General features: G+C 37.4%; 1 protein-coding gene across 1 annotated transcript in view; it reads right to left on the bottom strand.

Annotated features, from left to right (window-relative positions):
• The window catches only part of LOC114250198 (coactosin-like protein), a 30,270-nt gene extending 10,662 nt beyond the window's left edge, over window positions 1–19,608 (bottom strand). Inside the window, exon 1 of the mRNA XM_089735665.1 lies at window positions 19,291–19,608. Coding sequence (XP_089591791.1) covers window positions 19,291–19,341 — 51 coding nt within the window. The 5' untranslated portion in view covers window positions 19,342–19,608. The remainder of the gene's footprint in view (window positions 1–19,290) is intronic.
• Window positions 19,609–20,225: the final 617 nt, after the last annotated feature.

Here is a 20,225-nt window from a genome sequence, read left to right as displayed (position 1 = left end):
TGCCGTTGTACTGTAAAACCTGAGACTTAGAGAACTCATATCTCAAGCTGGTTGGGTACATTTACGTCGTTGATGTCCATAGACTCCGACAACCACTTAACACCGGGTGACCTCGTCCAACGATCTAAGCAATAACAACGCTATTCAGATTACTTTCAAGGTCGTTGAAACGTCAATGATTAATGGCAGAACTATTCTTGGAATCGACTTTCTTCGCTGCAATAGTTGTAAAACAGAGTCGTCGACTATTGTGTACAAAAAATGCAAAAAAAAACAATAAACCGCTTAAGTTTCTATCCGAGACTTCGGTATGCGATCTTGTACCGTGAAGACGATCATTTTGTTTATAATCACTTTCATTTAAGTGAAAACATTCTCTGTACACAGAGCGAATTAATATTTAGAATTTACACGGCACTTTTTAGAATTTAAGTGGCTTATACCTAAAAAAATTTAAGAAAGTGAGTTTTATGCTTTGGGCGACTTATAGACAATAATATGTACTCTTTTTTATTTATTGCTTAGATGGGTGGACGAGCTCACAGCCCATCTGGTGTTAAATTGTTACTGGAGCCCATGGACATCTACGACGCAAATATGCCACCCACCTTGAGATATAAGTTGTAAGGTCTCAAGTATAGTTACAACGGCGGCCCCACCCTTCAAACCGAAACGCATTACTGCTTCACGGCAGAAATAGGCAGAGTGGTGGCACATACCCGTGCGGACTCACAAGAGGTCCTACCACCAAGCTTATTTACGAATGTGGTGATTCGTATTTACTTATCTACAGAGGCGATATTACAAGGAGCGGACGCAAATGTGCGACTTCAGAAATATAAGTCTTACAAGTACGTGAACAAATAAGGAAAATAATATTAATTTACTAAATTCATCGTGGCCTAAAGGATAAGATGTCCGGGGCATTCGTACCTAGCGATGCACCGGTGTTCGAATCCCGCAGGCGGGTACCAATTTTTCTAATGTAATACGCACTTAATAAATGTTCACGATTGACTTCCACGGTGAAGGAATAACATCGTGTAATAAAAATCAAAACCGCAAAATTATAATTTGCGTAATTACTGGTGGTAGGACTTCTTGTGAGTCCGTACGGGTAGGCACCACCGCTCTGCCTGTTTCTGCCGTGAAGCAGTAATGCGTTTCGGTTTGAAGGGTGGGGCAGCCGTTGTAACTATATTGAGACCTTAGAACTTATATCTCAAGGTGGGTGGCGCATTTACGTTATATATGTCTATGGGCTCCAGTAATCACTTAACACCAGGTGGGCTGTCAGCTCGTCCAGCCATCTAAGCAATACAAAAAAAAAAACCTTTTCGTATTATAAAATAATGGAAAGCAATTTAAGGTCGTATTATTTATAGCACATAATCTATTTAATTAATAATGTTGTTTTCCTGGTTTAAGCGGAAAATATAACCTTCGCGCATCGAAGTACATAATTGTTCGGAGGATATTTATTGGTAATTAAATATATTTCGATTTGTCTTTTACGCATACATATGCATTGTTATACGGACAAACTATCTCGAGGTTAACTTCATTATATTTTATTTATTTATAGCTTAGGTGGTTGGACGAGATCACAGCCCACCTGATATTAAGTGGTTACTGGAGCCCATAGACATCTACAACGTAAATGCGCCAGCCACCTTGAGATATAAGTTCTAAGGTCTCAGTATAGTTACAACGGCTGACCCACCCTTCAAACCGAAACGCATTACTGCTTCACGGCAGAAATAGGCGGGGTGGTGGTACTTACCCGTCCGGACTCACAAGAGGTCTTACCACCAGTAATTACGCAAATTATAATTTTGCGGGTTTGATTTTTATTACACGATGTTATTCCTTCACCGTGGAAGTCAATCGTGAACATTTGTTAAGTACGTATTTCATTAGAAAAATTGGTACCCGCCAGCGAGATTCGAACATCGGTGCATCGCTACATACGAATGCACCGGACGTCTTATCCTTTAGGCCACGACGAACTCATTACCGGAGATACCTAGCCCACCTTGAAGAGTCCATTGAAACCAGACAGTCTGGTCTCGAAATCAAAAACTTTGGGAAACTGTGCTCTACGTCAAACAAAATAACAAAGTTTAGAACAACAGCTGTCCCACGCAATTAACTAGGATGATTCAAAAACGAAATTTCTCCATTGTTTATTATTGAATTGAGCGAAATATTTATACTTAAAATAATACTGAGAAAGCGTAATGGACGGCTCATTAAAGCTGAACACGACATGAACGCGACGAGTGACAGCCGACATTAAAGATTCATTTATTAAGTGTATTTATTATATATGATTAAAGACGGCTGTTCAATGTCCGATTATGAAGGGTAGATGTAAGGAGCGTCATTTTATATAGGGGACAACTTGAAGAAGTGTCTACATGTAAACAGCAAGTTATTGCTGGAAGACTCGCCGAAATAGCGCTAGTTTAGGAAGTTGGGAATGATATGATTAAAGCAGTTTTAAACAGAGTGAAGACTGAGTTTCTCGCCGGATCTTCTCAGTGGGTCCCGTTTCCGATCCGATGGTAGATTCTGCGAAGCACTGCTCTTGCTAGGGCCAGAGTTAGAAACACTCCGGTTTGAGCCCCGTGAGCTCGCCTACATGTTAGAGCGAAGCTGAAGTAGCCTTCAAAGCTATCAGCATAAGTAGGAAAAAAACAGAGTGCAGTGTGCGGGGTGAAGTGAAGTATGGTTGTTTTATGGCTCTGCTTTTTAAATCCTTCCACTTGCTACTGTGGCGCCACCTTTATCGGTTCACTTTCGGCGGATATTTTTTTTTAATACAGCGCTAGTGTAGGAAGTGGTAATGATATGAATATAGCAGTTTTAATAAGAATGAAAGTGCTGGATTTAAGTGATGTGTGGTAGTGAATAGCCCCGTTTTTTTAATCTTTCCACTTGCTACTGTGGCGCCACCTTAATCGGTTCTCTTTCGGCAGACATTTTTTTAATACACTCAGATCGTGCTCCTTACTTCAATCCTCTATGTGTCGGATGGCTGCACCTTTTTTTTCTATGGCTCTGGCGCCGTGATATTCCGAAATTTTGGCCACAAGCAATAATGCATTTAGATTTATACGATACCTGGATTGATAGGCGAGTCGGTACCATCATTATGTTTCTACTGCAAAGAAGTCATGTATTTCGGCTTGAAACGAAAAGGTCTTTATAGGACTGATGAACCTCGCATCACTTATCTTACATTTAGCGATAAAAATGAGTTAATTCATTGCACAGATCGCTTCGAACATTCTAGATGGAAGGAATGAGTGCGGCTTAAGAATGGCACTTTCCAATTCGCGCGTTGTCGTTGATTGCTTGCCGTTAAAAATTTAATTAGTGTAATTAGCTGGGGTATTTGTCGTGTCGTGCGCGGGACATCCAATCACTCGATTCGACAATCACTTTGCTCTGTAATCTCAGCGCAATGACGTATTCATCAGATCAATGCCGAGATTCTGATGTTTGCACATCTAGGCAAGCAAGATATTAATAAAGTTGTACTTACTCATATTTATGGTTTAAGGGTTTTTTGTATTCTCTTTAAAAACATTTAGTACACATTTTGTCTCTGTTTGATGGTAGAATATAACAATTATTATTCCAATCTTAGTCCTGGCGTATAAAAAGGGCGATTAAGAAATACAACAGGAAATCCTTAGCTTTTTGATGATTGAAGGATTACTGGTGGCCCGGAGACCTTTCCAGTTTCACCAGGACAGGTGGGCGAGCAAGGCTCAGCCAGGAGGGGTGGGATTTGCTAACAGCTGCCCGAGCACCTCCGAAAGAGACCTAACAACTCAAGAGCAGCTGCTTCGCGAATGAATCTACTACCGGATCGAAATCGCGACCCGCTGGAATCCTTAACTGTGTTGTTCTGAATTATATCAGGGTCCTGCGAAGGTCAGTCCGCATTGAAATCCGCACGGGCGATTACCAGTAGCGCCATTGTGCAATAATTACTTTAGCACCCTTTAGAAAAATCGCGCGATCAAAATGGATACCTGACAGTATACCAAACGAAATGTATGCGCAAACCGAAACTCTTTTTATGTGGGATTGAGTTAAAAATAAATAATAGTATAAAAAAACTAACAAAATACGCTTTTATAGAAAATCCAAGTAAAAAATAGAAAATAAATTTTAATAAATTTGGATTAAAAATAGTGTAAGAAAAAAAACCGTGGGTGCTTTTCAGGATATTATTAAAATAACCCTTCTACTCATATCTGTTCATAAAATATTTATAACTACTGATACCATGCATCCCACGCTTTTTTCACAATAAAATAATTTATTTTTAATTCAAATTTATAAAAATTTATTTTTAATTTTTTTAGTTGAATTTAAATTTATTCAATTTTTTTTTTCATTTTTATTTTTAAATTTGAATTATCATCGGCCCTTATTAAGTATACTAAATTTCGAGTTAATCCGACGTTTTGAAGGGAGTCAAAATCATGTTCAAAGATTCCGTTACATACACACGCGTGAAGCTAATAAAAGCGTATTAATATACGCTTGCACGTTGAGGAAGACTGATGGTGATTTTACGTTGAATTGGACGCGAACCCTGCCGCGTGGAAGCCATTATAAAGATGCCACCCACACTGAAACACCCGAAATCAATGCCCGACCTTCCGACATCGATACACAAAACCCATTCATCCAGAGAGAAACAACATGTGTGCTGCTTACAGAGCTCATGGGCACACGTCACAGAGTTCTTTGTGTGAAATGGTTCAATGAACCTAACGTTGTGTGTTTTAAGATTGTATGTACGTACGTATCTGTTTTTTTTTTGTGGAAGTTTTCCGTGAAATTTATACATGGTATATTTTGGTATATTTACTGGTGGTAGGACCTCTTATGAGTCCGCACGGGTAGGTACCACCGCCCCGCCTATTTCTGCCGTGAAGCAGTAATGCGTTTCGGTTTGAAGGGTGGGGCAGTCGTTGTAACTATACTGAGACCTTAGAACTTATACCTCAAGGTGTGGGGCGCATTTACGCTGTAGATGTCTATGGGTTCCAGTAACCACTTAACACCAGGTGGGTTGTGAGCTCGTCCACACATCTGCAATAAAATAAAAAAAACACTCATATTAAGAGATTAAAAAACTCGCACTAAGCACACTAATGTTAGGTAGCTATAAATATCACAACGCGAACTGAACTGACTGACTGAACTGACTTACGGTCAATTGTTTAGTAATTACGCATATTACAATTATTGTAGCTTTAATTTTGATTACTATTAAAGGAATACGGCTTTGAAAGACTTTAATTTTTGAATCGGCATTTGAAGAGTGTTGATGCTGACTTCGAGGATAGCTCTAGAATGCTAACAAAATGAACATCGTTTGGCTTAGACGCAAATCGCGTATAAAATATTTCCCAACACTATTCAACGATAATGATGACGTCATATGTTTGCTTGGTGTCTAGATTAGCTCTAACCCATGTCTTCCCGTGTGCGTCGTAAGAGGCGATTAAGGGATTCCCCGGGAAATGGACAGCAATATACTCTGAGTATTACACCAGCGTACTGCGATCGGCAACTGATATTTCGCGGTGGCGGGACGTATTGGATTTCCGCACGGGTAGCTATGCACCATCCTGACTATTTCTACCACCAAGCAATCGGCTTTAAGCGGTTGGATTGGGAGACGACATTCAAGGACGTCTATGGACTCCCGTGACCAATTGTCAAGACAAGGCGCCTCAGGGATTTGTTAATCCGACGAAAAGCAATATAGTTTGTTTTGCGCACAAATGACGTCACACGTATAAATGGCATACGTAATACGTACCACATAACAATACAATTTTAGATGTGACCACGAACAGTGTTCTTAGTGCGAGTTTTTTAACGATCTCGATAGCGTAAGAGTTAACACAAATTTGTATGGAGTTAGGACGTTTGCCTACGTTTGCCGCTAGGGGCGCTGTTCGAACTGCAAACAAATTTGATTCAACTTTTACGCTATCGAGAACGTTAAAAAACTCGCACCCAGCACACGAGAAAACGAAAATACAAGCGTAGGTACGTGGCCAGCTTCGAATCTGGTGAACGGCTTTTAAGATCCGCCGTCCAATACAAATATTGACTGTGCTTATATATTTTTAGAACTGCTACACACGTAGCGCGCGTCCCTTTACGTATTAATATCCTGCGAGGGAATGACTCACGGCTGTCGGCCACAGCGGACTCCTAAAAATATATTCCTCTAACCGTAACTTTCACCAGAACTAATAAAAACTCTAATGTTAGAGTCGTTTTAAAATCGAAGTTCATCAATGAATTAAGGTATGATTCCGAGCAGCAGTGTTGTCGCGGCACTACTGGTCCCCATACTTTTTTTTTCCTACCTATGCTGATAGCCTTGAGAGGCTATTTCAGCTTCGCCCTTTTTTTTTTTTTTCCACAGGAGAAAATCGCCGGATCCCCACCCGCACTGCGGGCGGGGTATGTGGGAGTTGAACCTCACTAAAAACTCCTGCCGCTCACAGCCGGCGCCCTACCCCGGATCGGGTGGGAACCCAGTCGGAGCTATTGAGACGGCGGGACAGAGTTTACGCAGGGCATATTACATCCATCCCGCCGTCCCCCAGACGCCGGACGGCGGCCGCCAGCGACACGACCGCCGGTTCCCTCGGTTCAGCTTCGCCCTAACATGTAGGTGAGCTCACGGGGCTCAAACCGGGAGTGTTGCTAACACTGGCCCTTGCAAGAGCAGTGCTCAGTGAAACTCAGTGGGCTGTGTCTATGGGATAAGGAGCTCTTTTAAAAAAAAAGGAAATAATTATTGCCATTGAGTTTATTAAAAAAAACGTTTAAAAGAACTGATACAAATTATGCGTGTTGCCACTACTAAAGCCAAATCTGTTCGGCCGTGGTTTTTTTAATGAAAGATTAAGCACATTTAATTTTGTCTTGCTTGGTCGTGCGCATATGGCTTATTATATGTTACAAGTCAGATTTTTTACTTGTTATTATTTCTTGTGTATTTTTTTAGCTTGTAATGTGTATTGTGTGCCTAATAAATAAATAAATAGATTGCTTGTAACCCGGACGGCTTTTCAGTTTCACCAGGACATGGGAGCCTCTGCGGCGTTTTAAGTAACCGCTTTATGTAAAGACAATGCGTCAGGCTGCTTCAGGCTGCATTTTAGGTACATAGTGTTGGTAATTAGGGGCCTGTGTAACAATACCACCACTCTGCCCATTTCTGCCGCGAATCTATAATTACATACACGGCATAATAACAATGTGTGTTTCGTGGTCGTCGTGGCCTAACGGATAAGACGTCCGGTGCAATCGTGTTGAAGCGATGCACCGGTGTTCGAATCCCGCAGGCGGGTACCAATTTTTCTAATGAAATACGTACTCAACAAATGTTCACGATTGACTTCCACGATGAAGGAATAACATCGTGTAATAAAAATCATACCCGCAAAATTATAATTTGCGTAAATACTGGTGGTAGGACCTCTTGTGAGTCCGCGCGGGTGGGTACCACCACTCTGCCTATTTCTGCCGTGAAGCAGTAATACGTTTCGGTTTGAAGGGTGGGGCAGCCGTTGTAACTATACTTGAGACCTTAGAACTTGTATCTCAGGGTGGGTGGCGCATTTACGTTGTGGATGTCTATGGGCTCCAGTAACCACTTAACACCAGGTGGGCTGTGAGCTCGTCCACCCATCTAAGCAATAAAAAAAAAATAAAAAAAAAAAATAAAAAAATGTGTATGTGTGTGTGTTAATTTTTGTTATTAATTTTAAAAGAGATTAAGGGCTTTCAATTTTGTTTTCTTTTTTATTTATTGCTTAGATGGGTGGACGAGCTCACATCCCACCTGGTGTTAAGTGGTTACTGGAGCCCATAGACATCTAAAACTTAAATGCGCCACCCAGTTATAAAATCACAAGTAGTCAAGTAGTTACCACGGATGCCCCACCCTTCAAACCGAAACGCATTACTGCTTCACGACAGAAATAGGCAGGGTGGTGGTAGCTACCCGCGCGGACTCACAAGAGGACCTACCACCAGTAAGAAAAAGAACCAATTATTATAAAAAGAAATTATAATATATCGGAGAAAACACAAGTAAGTACACTTTTGTTTACTCATTCTGAAATACTCCATATCATTATGTAGGCATGTATATCCATTGACCTTGAGTATACCAGTCTGGCGGAGAGCCAATCCCTTTTATTCTATTTAAGAACGAAGAACTCCGTTTTGAGGTAGGTCAAGAATGTGACAGAGACAAAACGTTTGTTAGCTTTCTGGTGTATTCCGCTACGAAGAGATTGTATAGAAGAAGAAGAAGAAGAAGAAGAAGAAGAAGAAAATCTTTATTGGCCAGAAATATGGTTTACAAGATATTATGGATATAGGACATAGTTTCATATATTTCGCCTGTTTAGGCATGCGAAAATTTTACTTATTTTTAAATTAATTCTAACACAAATTTTACTAAATTTATCTATTTTTACATTCTATCACTTCTTATTCTAATATTTTATTATGTACAACACTTACGTAATACGGAACCATTACGTTACTTGTCTTGTACTCTCTGTCTGGACATCACGGACCTTTTTAAATTTACACTATTGATTAGTAAATGAAATTCGGAAGGGGTGTGTGTGTGTGTGTTTTACAAAGACAAATGTGTATTAGTTATTGCTTAGATGGGTTCACGGAGTAATGCCGCTGACAACGTGAATTCCACCTTAAGGTAAGACATTAAAATCTCTTTTGCATTGTACTGCCGGTGTTTTACCACCCAAACCGAAGCTCAGGCTGTTCCGTGACATTATCAGCATGTACTTACCCGGGCGGGCTTACAAAGCGCTTATAATCAGAAATTGAAATGCATACGACAAGTAATTGAGACTTAAAACTCATATCTACACAGGCTCCGGTCACAACTTAACATTAAGTGGGCTGTTATTAAGTACACCTGTTAAAGCAAAAAAAAGCCGCGAAGGTTTAAATCAATTCGTATCGTAAGTATTTAACGTGCTAATGTAAGCAAGACCTATCTATAGTCCTGGAGGTTCACTGCGGCATATTAGACTCCTCCAAACCTGACAGTTACAGGTCCTGCGCCGCCAGCATCCACCGGTTTCCCGGGAACTTCAAATAAGACATTTAATGAAGCACGAGTAAACGGCTTTACATTTGAGGCACGTCGCAGTAACACGACAAGGCGCGAGACAAATAAGATGTGAGAAGGTCATTTTTAATTCGTTCAACTCGTGACTAGAAAGAGAAATAAAAACTAACACGAGAATCAGCTGTTCGTTCGTTCGTTCAAAATCCCGATGTGATGCAATTACTGTCACGGACTGTACAGTCCGAGTGATCTGCAGAAAAAAAAGATTTAAAACAAAGTTGATTAACATCAATGCAGTATAAGTTAATAAATAAATAATAAATATTTACTAACAATCACGCTACGTTAACTGGTCCCGTGCTAAGTTCGTAAAGAACTTGTGTTACAGGTACCAGATAACGGAGATAAATATAAGATTTTTATTAAACACACATATATATAATATACATACATAACCCTGGAAAAGAATTTTTATATATTTTATCATACAAATATCTTCCCTTGGCGGGATTCGAACTCGTGACCCCCTTGTGTAGCTACACCAGAAGGCCGTTAATGATTTGATTTGATCTAAATTTTTTAAATGACGAACAGCGACTTTCAAATAAAACTAAGAATTTTTAACCTCCTCAATTTCATGTCTAAGTTAGTTAGCCGGCCAAGCAAAGGCCAGTGTCATTCAAATTAAAAACGGTAAAATGCTTAATTACTATTATATAATAATAATGTACCTATAGTCTCAACCCGAGCGTTATCTACAATGCAAGTAGATAACATTATCGTTCTTATCCGCTTAAAAATACGTGGCTGTATGTAACGAATGTTTTCTTTTAATAAAAGTAGATTTTAAAAATTCAATCAAATTAAAATAATACAAGCGAAGTTTTAAAGTTTTAATGTTTTTAATGTGTTTCCACGACTCGCGTAAGTCGAGGAAAATATCAAGCTAAAATAAATGTATTTACTATATTATTAATTATATTACGTACCAAAACTAAATCTAGATCATTCTAATATGTCGACTCGTATTGCCCAATATCTCGTTTAGGCACCACATGTGACGTCATTCGTTTACTTTAAAAATAAGTTTTTTGAGGCATTGAAAAAAGTACTTTTTCGTATTATTCATTTTAATATTTTCCCGTATTTATTTATTACCATTACACCAAAACTCATGCTGAAAACTGTGATGAAATCCATTGGAAAGACACGCGTGTATGCTTCAGGACTAAATTTTGAATGCTCTAACAGAAATATACCTTTTTTTATTCAGTACAACTATTTGTACATACTGATTGCTCGTTTAGCTAATTTCAAAATAATAGTTTTATCCTTTTGCATTAAAAAAACCTAATAATTCACTTTAAAAGTAATCTACAGATAACCCACAGATAATCTACGGTCGTCAATTTTCGTCTTTTTATTACACAACAATACTTTGGTCCTCTTAAATGAAAAAAAAAAAAGCTGACTTCGCTGTCCTGATATCGAACACTGGTGATTGAAAAATAAATCCAAGAAAATCCCTATACCCAAGACTCCGGTGTATTAAATAAAAAAAAAAAACGTGAGAGAACAAAATTTGAAAATCAAAACAAAGTCGAATTTATAAGAAATTATGTCCGATGTCTTCTAATAAGGATACCCGAAACACCGGCCAATGTACCGAAACATCGAATAAGTAGAATGCGCGCGTAGGAGTCGGGTCGTTGACCCGCAAGAGACGCACAGATTGACCCCTTTATAAAGTATAGTACCCGTCAGGAGAAGCTATAAACTTTATAAACAAAGAACTCCTACTAAATTACGATACAAGAGCGACAATTCAATCAACAACAAATAAACCCAAATTCAATAAACACCTAGTTAGATACGTGTAATACTCAACCAACGAATATTTCACTTGTTCGGGTTATATTATAAGTTAATATGTTTCTTCCTACCAAATACTTAAGAGTATTGAGAGACGAAGCCACCGGATCTTGCCCGAACCGATTCAAGACGGTTACTCTGAGAGCATTCAATGAAATCTTTTATGCAACGCGACTCGATCAGGATTTAGATGCGTCGTTTTATTCTGACCATACTGTCCTAAAGAAATTAAGGTAGTGGGGTATGTTGTGAATCTAGAGGTGGTATCATCGCTACATCTTGCCTATTTCTTCGATGAAGTATTGTTTTTAACAGTCCACAGACGTCCAGTATTGACATAGGTAAGGTTCGCCATAGTGACCGGTCGTGCGCTTGCTTCCAGCGGATTCCCGAGACCTTCCACACGCTAAGTTTTCGGCACTAGTCTGATCTAGTCTGTACTCTGCCCGTTGCTATTTGAGTGACTTTGAACCTGTTGATAAGGTTAATAGTAATTATCAGCGAACACGTCTCATTGCCGTCTCACTGGCAACACATACTGGTCTTTCCGTCTTGAGACGGAATTTTTGGCGGGAACGCGAGGAGTGAAGTTGTGTGATTTGTTTTATTTTGTCTATTTAGTGTTGCTTCAGGTTTAAATGTGTAATAACGGTGGTTTATTAACTGTTTAATATCTGTGAAAGTGCACAAATGTGGGAAAATGAAACAAAGCCGCTGGACGTAACTTCTCGGGATCCTCGAAAAAGTCCACTGAAAAAATCTCAGTAAATGACCACCATTTTACTGAGATTATATTTCATCCCATACCATCTCATTTCATTTCACTCCATATTATCATCCTTCATTATAATAAGAATATTAATTAAAATAAAGGTCTTCGTGACCAGGTCACAAAAACCCTTAAAAAAAATCCGTCTTGAGACAGTGCGGTATTTCGGATAAGAAGGTACACACGAAGTAAGTCATATGCAAATAATTAAATAAATTACCTACGACTAATATTTACTGGTTTTTACGGAAGACCTCTGTAGCCGGTATTAACTGCGAGAGCTCATATTACGTGCAGTGTTTGTACCCTGAATAATCACAGCTAGAATGTGATTCCGCAATAGAATCATAAAGATCGAATGACAAGCAAATATTAGCGCGAAACATTTCTTGATTTTCGCACCGTTTTTTTTGTATCTGTTCCAAGAAGTAGTGTAAATTTATTGCAGTAGTCCCAAATTTTGAACTTATAAAAAATACAAAGAGAGACAGAGAGTGAGAGAGAGAATATATTTATTACGCAGACTATTTATGCACACGCTTGAGTGTGTCATCCTGCGTCGTTTTGACGTGACTTTGCATAATTTGGTGAAACTGTCTTATCCATTTCTGCTGCAACCTTGATGAGTATTTTGACGTTGGACACTTAAAATAATAAGGTAGAAATCTCAAAAAAGTAGGTGGTACATTAAAAAAAACCGGTGAAATCAATCGACAAGTATTTTTTTTTATTGCTTGGATGGGTGGACGAGCTCACAGCCCATTTGGTATTAAGTGGTTACTGGAGCCCATAGACATTTACGACGTAAATGCGCCACCCACCTTGAGATATAAGTTCTAAGGTCTCAAATATAGTTACAATTATACTCAAATATAGTTACAAAAAAAAAATTACCTATAAAATTTTACGGTAATTACTTTTACGGTATTACATCTCAATTAACACGAGATTAAACCGTTAAAATTGTGTTAAATTATGTCTACTACTCAACTCGCCAGAACCAAACAATATATTATAGGATACCTGACCGAAATGAAAGATGTCAAGAATTCTAAAGACAATTTCGTACGCCCTCTAGCTTGTTAGTGGAGAACCTAACATACAAAAGATTTTGACATTGTGGTATTAGGATCGTCCCGCTCATGTCCATAAAACCGGGATACCGTGAGCTCGCGTGAACACAAACATACACATGATTCTTATTACGACCATTAAAAACATTCTGCTGAGGTTGACAAGGTGACTTGCGATGAACTCTGACGCGAATCCCACGCGTGATACCGCTGGGTCGCGCTTATCGAATATTGAGGTGCCACAGTCGTCCATAATCAGTCTAAATTTTAAAATATTGTAGTAGAGAATAATAATTAATTGAATGCGGTTTCAATGCAATATTGTGTTATTAGCTTGTTTTGAAATTTTTCAGAATGTAATTACTTTAAGTTTTCTTTACTGTAACGAACGTCAAATCATTGATGGTTTTACCGAAGTTCTATGGCAAAGGAGTCTACGACTATAAATGTACTTGACAATAATTAAAACGTAATTGAAGACTCGATTTGGAGCGTATTATATTGAAAGTTAGTTATATTTTTTTAAGGTTTAATTTTCATTAACCCATAAATGGAACTAAAGGGATTTAAATCGAAGGGTAGGGTAGCTATTCGAACAACAAAATGGTTGTATTACTGGTTATATGTAGGCTATAGATGCTACGAATATTAATAGTCTATATATAAAAAAATTAATTGCTGTTCGTTAGTCTCGCTAAAACTCGAGAACGGCTGGACCGATTTGGCTAATTTCGGTCTTGAATTATTTGTGGAAGTCCAGAGAAGGTTTAAAAGGTAGATAAATATGAAAATGTTCGGAATTAAATGAAAATAACAATTTTGTTTTTCCTTTGATGTGTCGGACGGATTCATTTTTTTAGTTTATTTTATTCTAGGTATTTTTATTTATCGATTGAGGCACTACGAAGTCTGCCGGGTCAGCTAGTACAACATAATTACGTGAACGTTAATTAAGTTGCTATAATCAACGTGATATTAAATGATTAAAAAAGATGATAAAGATGATAAAAGTCGTCGTGGCCTAAAGGATAAGACGTCCGGTGCATTCGTGTTGAGCGATGCTACCGTGTCCGAATCCCAGGCGGGTACCAATTTTTCTAATGAAATACGTACTCAACAAATGTTCACGATTGAATTCCACGTTGAAGGAATAACATCGTGTAATAAAAATCAAACCCGCAAAATTATAATTTGCGTTATTACTGGTGGTAGGACCTCTTGTGTGAACTACGCACGAGACCTTAGAACTTATATCTCAAGGTGGGTGGCGCATTTACGTTGTAGATGTCTATGGGCTCCAGTAACCACTTAAAACCGGGTGGGCTGTGAGCTCGTCCACCCATCCAAGCAATAAAAAAAACATTACAATAAATCCTATCATTTTTGCGACAAACATAACTTTTAGGTGGAAAAATGTTGTGAACCTACCATTATTTACTCTGCACTACCTGGGGTTGACTCGTAGAGAATTTTTTTTATGCCTTAGCCATAAGGTGTGCGAATGTTAATAATACATGAAATGTAATAAATAAACACATACTTGTGAATAATAATACTTATTCCCTATATTCCTCTTATTGTCTACTAGCGACCCGACCTTGCTTCGCTTCGGAAACTTTAATTTATTATTGATTTCTCCACTATTTAATAGATGTTATTATACATATAAACCTTCCTCTTCAATCACTCTATCTATTAAAAAAAAAAAAAAACCGCATCAAAATCCGTTGCGTAGTTTTAAAGATTTAAGCATACATAGGGATATAGGGACAGAGAAAGCGAATTTGTTTTATACTATGTAGTGATATAGATCTTAAATTTCTATATCATATATTTTGAAATTTTTTAATGGTTACTTTACTATTTTTATATTGCGAAGAAAAAAAAAAAAAAAAAAAAAAAAAAAAAAAAAATGACTTGGAAAGTAAGGCCCGATTCTCACGCTGCTATTATTTTTAAAAACATTTGACTTTGAGATAGCATTAGTTGCACAAACTTTCCTCGCCGGATTTCTTAAATACATGTGTGTACAGGTAGTTTAATATTTATTCAACCTTGTGTTGTAAAATCTAATAACAAGACTTGTTCTAAAAGCAAGTTGAGCGCCGATCATAGCACTAGTAGTACTAGAGGTCCCGCAGTAGTCGAAATTCGACTATAATTAATTGGAATTGTAAGTTTGTACACTATTATGATTGTATTTTATACTTCTATAATCACAAATTTCGCCAAGGCTACACTATAAAAAATATTAACACAGACAAACAATATTTAATCACTATTCTCAATTTGACAACAGACGCCAAGAACAAAAGTTTGACAATAAATAAAATGCATGCGTGTGTGCGTCAAATACATGGTATGTAGTGTGTGTAATATTTTCTTTATTGATTTAATGTATCTTTTATGCATTATTTAAAAAAAATATTAGCATTGTGCACTGTCACTGACACATTGTCGAGTAAATATGCATTTTGAATCGTCCATATTGGTTTATAGAGTAAAGCTATGTGTGCTTAGTGCGAGTTTTTAACTTCGTTTGTTTATGATTGAAGGATTACTGGTGGCCCGGAGGTCTTTCCGGTTTCACCAGGACAGGTGGGCGAGCAAAGGCTCAGCCAGCAGGGGTGGGATTTGCTAACAGCTGCCCCAGTGCCTCCAAGGAGACCTAACAACTCAAGAGCAGCAGCTTCGCGAATGAATCAACTACCGGATCGAAATCGCGACCCGCTGAGAAGATCGACTTTTTTAACTTCTCGATCGCGTTATTTGTATGCAGTTGAAACAGCGCCCCTAGCGGCAAACGTGAGCTCGTTGTCCGATTTCATACAAATCTGAGTTAACTTTTACGCGATCGAGAAGTAAAAAAACTCACAATAAACAAACTGAGATAACTACCGAAAAAAAATATATTGTCGAAATGATAACTTCCTTTTTTATTTTTATTAAAAACCACACGCTGTATAACTTAACCGCGTTAATTTTTTGGTTAAAGTTTATTCTTAACTTACTGTTAGTTTCCAGGAACTAATATACATGCATATATATAACGCAACATGGTTTTCTCACTTTCATAATAATTATTAAAGAAATAATAACAAAGGTCGCGACCTCAATGTCTCGAAACAATGGGAAAATATCTCACAAGTTTATCTGTTCCGTTATATTGTTAACATAATATACTGCTATAAACATAATCTTGTTTCGCGGGTCGTGTGAGAAAGTCTTAATGCTTAGGCAAAAAAATATTTTTTCGAAGCTACGGAATTTGCTTTTTACTTTATTCCTTAGATGGATAGACGAGCTCACGGCTTACTTGGTGTTAACTGGTCACTGTAGCTCATAGACGTCAACTAAAGATTTGCCACCCACCTTGAAATTTGAGCTGCCCCGCGCACGTACTTAATGCAAATTTAAAATTTATATGGTTTTCTCGTGGATTACCATTATCAGAACTGGACTAAATTGAAATGGGATCGCACGGGAAGCATCAGCTTTCTAATAAAAAAAGAATGTTGAACCCAGTCAAAAGTTATAAGGTGACAAACATAAAAAAAAGTCCTCATCGTCGAGACATATGGATATGGATAAGATTATATTATTGTCCTAGGCCATATTGTCGTCTTTCACAATCTTGATTGTTTATCAATAATATCTGCATTAACCAGAATAATTAATTTTACGATTATTGATTACGTAATCTAGGTTTAAGTTTTTTTATGATTATCAATAAAACGGAATCTCTGATTTTTTTTTGTGTTTAGATTAAAAACTTGGTCGTAATCTATTCAAATCCATTTGATTCGTGTTCTATTTTAAGCTTAGCAACAGTGGCCGGCGTGGTAACGGATTAAGGCGCGGACGCATATTGTGCGCTGTACTTGTCCGGTAAATTTATTTATGATGATGATAGATTCGATCTAAATTAGCTTGTGGTATCGATTACATAATTTATCCAGTGCTTTCCGGCGTCGAAAGTTTTGCCTGACCTTAAATCCCAGCCTGGCTTTTGGCATTACAAGAGACAACACCAAAATAAACCCTAACGCCAACTGTGATCACAAGTGAGTGATCTTGACGTCACTTTACGTCACGCGTATTGACGAAATTTACTCATTAGCCCACTATAAACACAGCTATAAACACAGCTGATTAACAAAAACCGAAGAGTTTCAGGAGTTTCCTTGCCTTTTAGTTTGAAATTGGACAAATAGCGCTCTAGTTTCTATAATAACGTCAATAAAACGGACCGCATCTCCTGTGAAATGTAGAAAATCAATTGCGGAAGTGTTAGCAGAGTGCAAAAACAACCTCAAAGATCCAATTCCGTGCGCTGGAGCTATCAAGACGGATCGACATTAAAGTCTAGCGGGTCTCAGCTCTAGCTGTCCACCGTGATCAAGGTTAGGTATATTAATATACTAGCGACCCGCCCTCGCTTCGCTTCGGAAACATTAAAACACACATGAAACCAAAAAAATAAAATAAAAAAATAAATAAAAAAAGTAGCCTATGTTCATCAGGGACAATGTCGGCTTCTAATGGAAAAAGAATTTTTCAAATCGGTCCAGTAGTTTCGGAGCCTATTCGAAACAAACAAACAAACAAATCTTTCCTCTTTATAATATTAGTATAGATAATATTAGTATAGATAGTATAGATAGTACAATTTAAAATTGTACACAATAACCCTCAGCCCCGGGATATCGACTCACTGCGGAGAGGGAAGTTGAATTACATAAATATTAATATTATACATGTATATTCCCTAAGTCTTACTTTATTAACAGGGAGCGCATCGGATAACTACCCACTTAAGACATCAGTAAAGACATCGGGGAAAAAAAAAAACAAGAATTACCTATAATGAAAAAAAAACGTGACATATGGAGTCATAAGTGACCCAGGTCACTTGCGGTTAACAGTTCAAGGACACAGTAACGGCCATTGTCTTCTGTTACCCATTCATTTCTTTAAGCACCTACTTCAGACATTATTAATTGGCATTATGATCATTATAATACGAACATGTTACGTTTGGGCAATTAAAAAAAAAAAAAACATTTTTAAATTACTCCCGCATCCTTTCCATCTACGCCTAAAGTATGTTAGCATAATTGAGTCGACTAGTATCAAAGCCGGCAATGTGACTTTTGGACAATTATTGGTAAATCAGAAAAACGAATTATTGACTTTGTATTCCATTGGCAGTCACAAAACTCTTCTGAACGACATCTTAGATAAATAACAGGTTAAATATTAACCTTTATTTAATGCAGGTTTTGAACCGTATTCTTTGAAGGAGACGATTATATTCAAATCAATCTGTATTGACATATCAATAACATTTTTTTGTCCAAATGCACAGATTGCCACCTTTGATAATAGACGACTCAATTATTTGTAAGAACTTCAAGGTCCCATATTTTTTTTTATATCGCATGAGCTAAGGGACGCGTGATTAAAAAAGCCACACATTTATATTTACCTGAATAAATTCAGCACAGTTTATTTATGAGGATAATATTTATTTATTGCACTTCATATATTTATACAACGTATCGACTATATATCGACAAATCAACCAAAGATACTGCAGAGGATATAGTGGTAGGTGCATTGAAACATACATTAAATTCACAAACACGTACATATTCCAATAAATATACATTAAACAATTATTTAGATACACCAAAATACATACTAGATAATCAAGACTTACGCTAATAAAAAGACACTTACATATTTTTTTATTTTTCAAGGGTTTATCAAGGACGTAGCGTGACGTCATTAATTAATTAATAAAATCGTTCTCATAAAATCTGTCTGCAATTTCCCGTTGCCCGCTAAAACGGGAGGGCCACGGTATGACGGTTGTGGGCGCGTCTTCATCCTACACGCATACATATCAATGCTAAAATGCGCCCAGACATTTCTATAGGACATTTCATCCCCCTACCACAGCCCTACATTTGTAGTTATGTACTTACATTGCACTAACACGAAGAGGCTATATCCACATTTATTGCCGTGTTGAGATCACTTTTCTCTTCGTAAATAATGTAATATACCTTTTTTCAATGAAAAGTTTAGTACCGAATCACTAAGCATCTGTTAATTTATGTGTAATAAAAATCGAAGTATTATTCATAAATATTTTTCCAATTAGAAATACCCTAAAAAAGGATTTTTCGGGGAAATTTATATTCCTTTCAATATTTCATTATTGCCTACTTGAGGTTAATCTAGTACCAAATTAAGGGAAAAAAAACGAAAAAGAAGGTCCTACTTATTTTTTGTAATGATAAAAAATAATCTAAATCGATTATAAAAATTGTGTAAGTAAATCAGGACGTTTACATTTTTTGGCAAGCTCGCCACCTAATTATTTTTTTGTGGTTACTCACTTTTCTAGGTCCATTCTGCACAATAGTTTCGTATTCCAAACCCTCCGACATTGCTCTCACGAATTACTAAGATCACAGCAGAGAACAGTCTTTCAGTTCGGTATGTCGCATCAAACGGACACTTGTGTTCGATAACTGATATTTAACAGCCACCGGAATGGTTGAACGTAGAACCGGCACGAAAATAATCGTATAAATCACCGTTCCTTCAGTTAAATTATTATTATCATCAAATATATTAAGTTAACGCGTGGTGCCGCCGATCGGCACTGCGTACAATTCACGATTCACGCCCACAGCCTCCAACTCTCTATCTAGCTGCATTATGCACAGTAATATGTACATATCACATAAGTACATATACAGCAGGACGATAAGTAGGTATCTATAGAATGTTTCGTTCCAATACCAAGTCATAAAAAGTGCCGTCTATTTAAGACGAATTCGACATTCGCTACGAACTGCAATTCATTTTACGTAAATTAGCTTCACTACATATTTTTTGTTTATTTTCGTACAATTCCACGACTTATGTTATGTTCCTTATCGTTTATAAATAAGAGCCGATGGCCATTTTGGTTGGGGTAACCATTTCCATGCTTTTCCTGGCTTGGTACCTACACACTTTATGAGTATGGTGGCTTAGTTTAAATTCACACACACCCACAAAGTTTTCACCATAAAAATATCAGGGCTAACTATTAAAAAAAGATTACGAAAAATGGTACTCTACACACTTCTGCACAAGATGTTAAATTTATATTTATGATATTTTCTTTGCTTCAATGAGAAAACCTCATTAGGTTTGTTTTTTTCTTCAATGTGGACGCAAAGTTACAAATAACAATCACGCAAGGGCTGTGTCAAGTTACTATTTTCTTTTAGACTGTTTTAAATACTATGTTTAAGGTAGCCTGTGCTAAGTTTGATAAATT

The sequence above is a fragment of the Bombyx mandarina genome, chromosome 20 (genome assembly GCF_030267445.1).
Source record: "Bombyx mandarina strain Sakado chromosome 20, ASM3026744v2".
Taxonomy (NCBI): Eukaryota; Metazoa; Arthropoda; class Insecta; order Lepidoptera; family Bombycidae; genus Bombyx; species Bombyx mandarina.
Note: the sequence above shows the minus strand (reverse complement) of the source record. Positions and strands in the feature narration are given on the sequence as shown.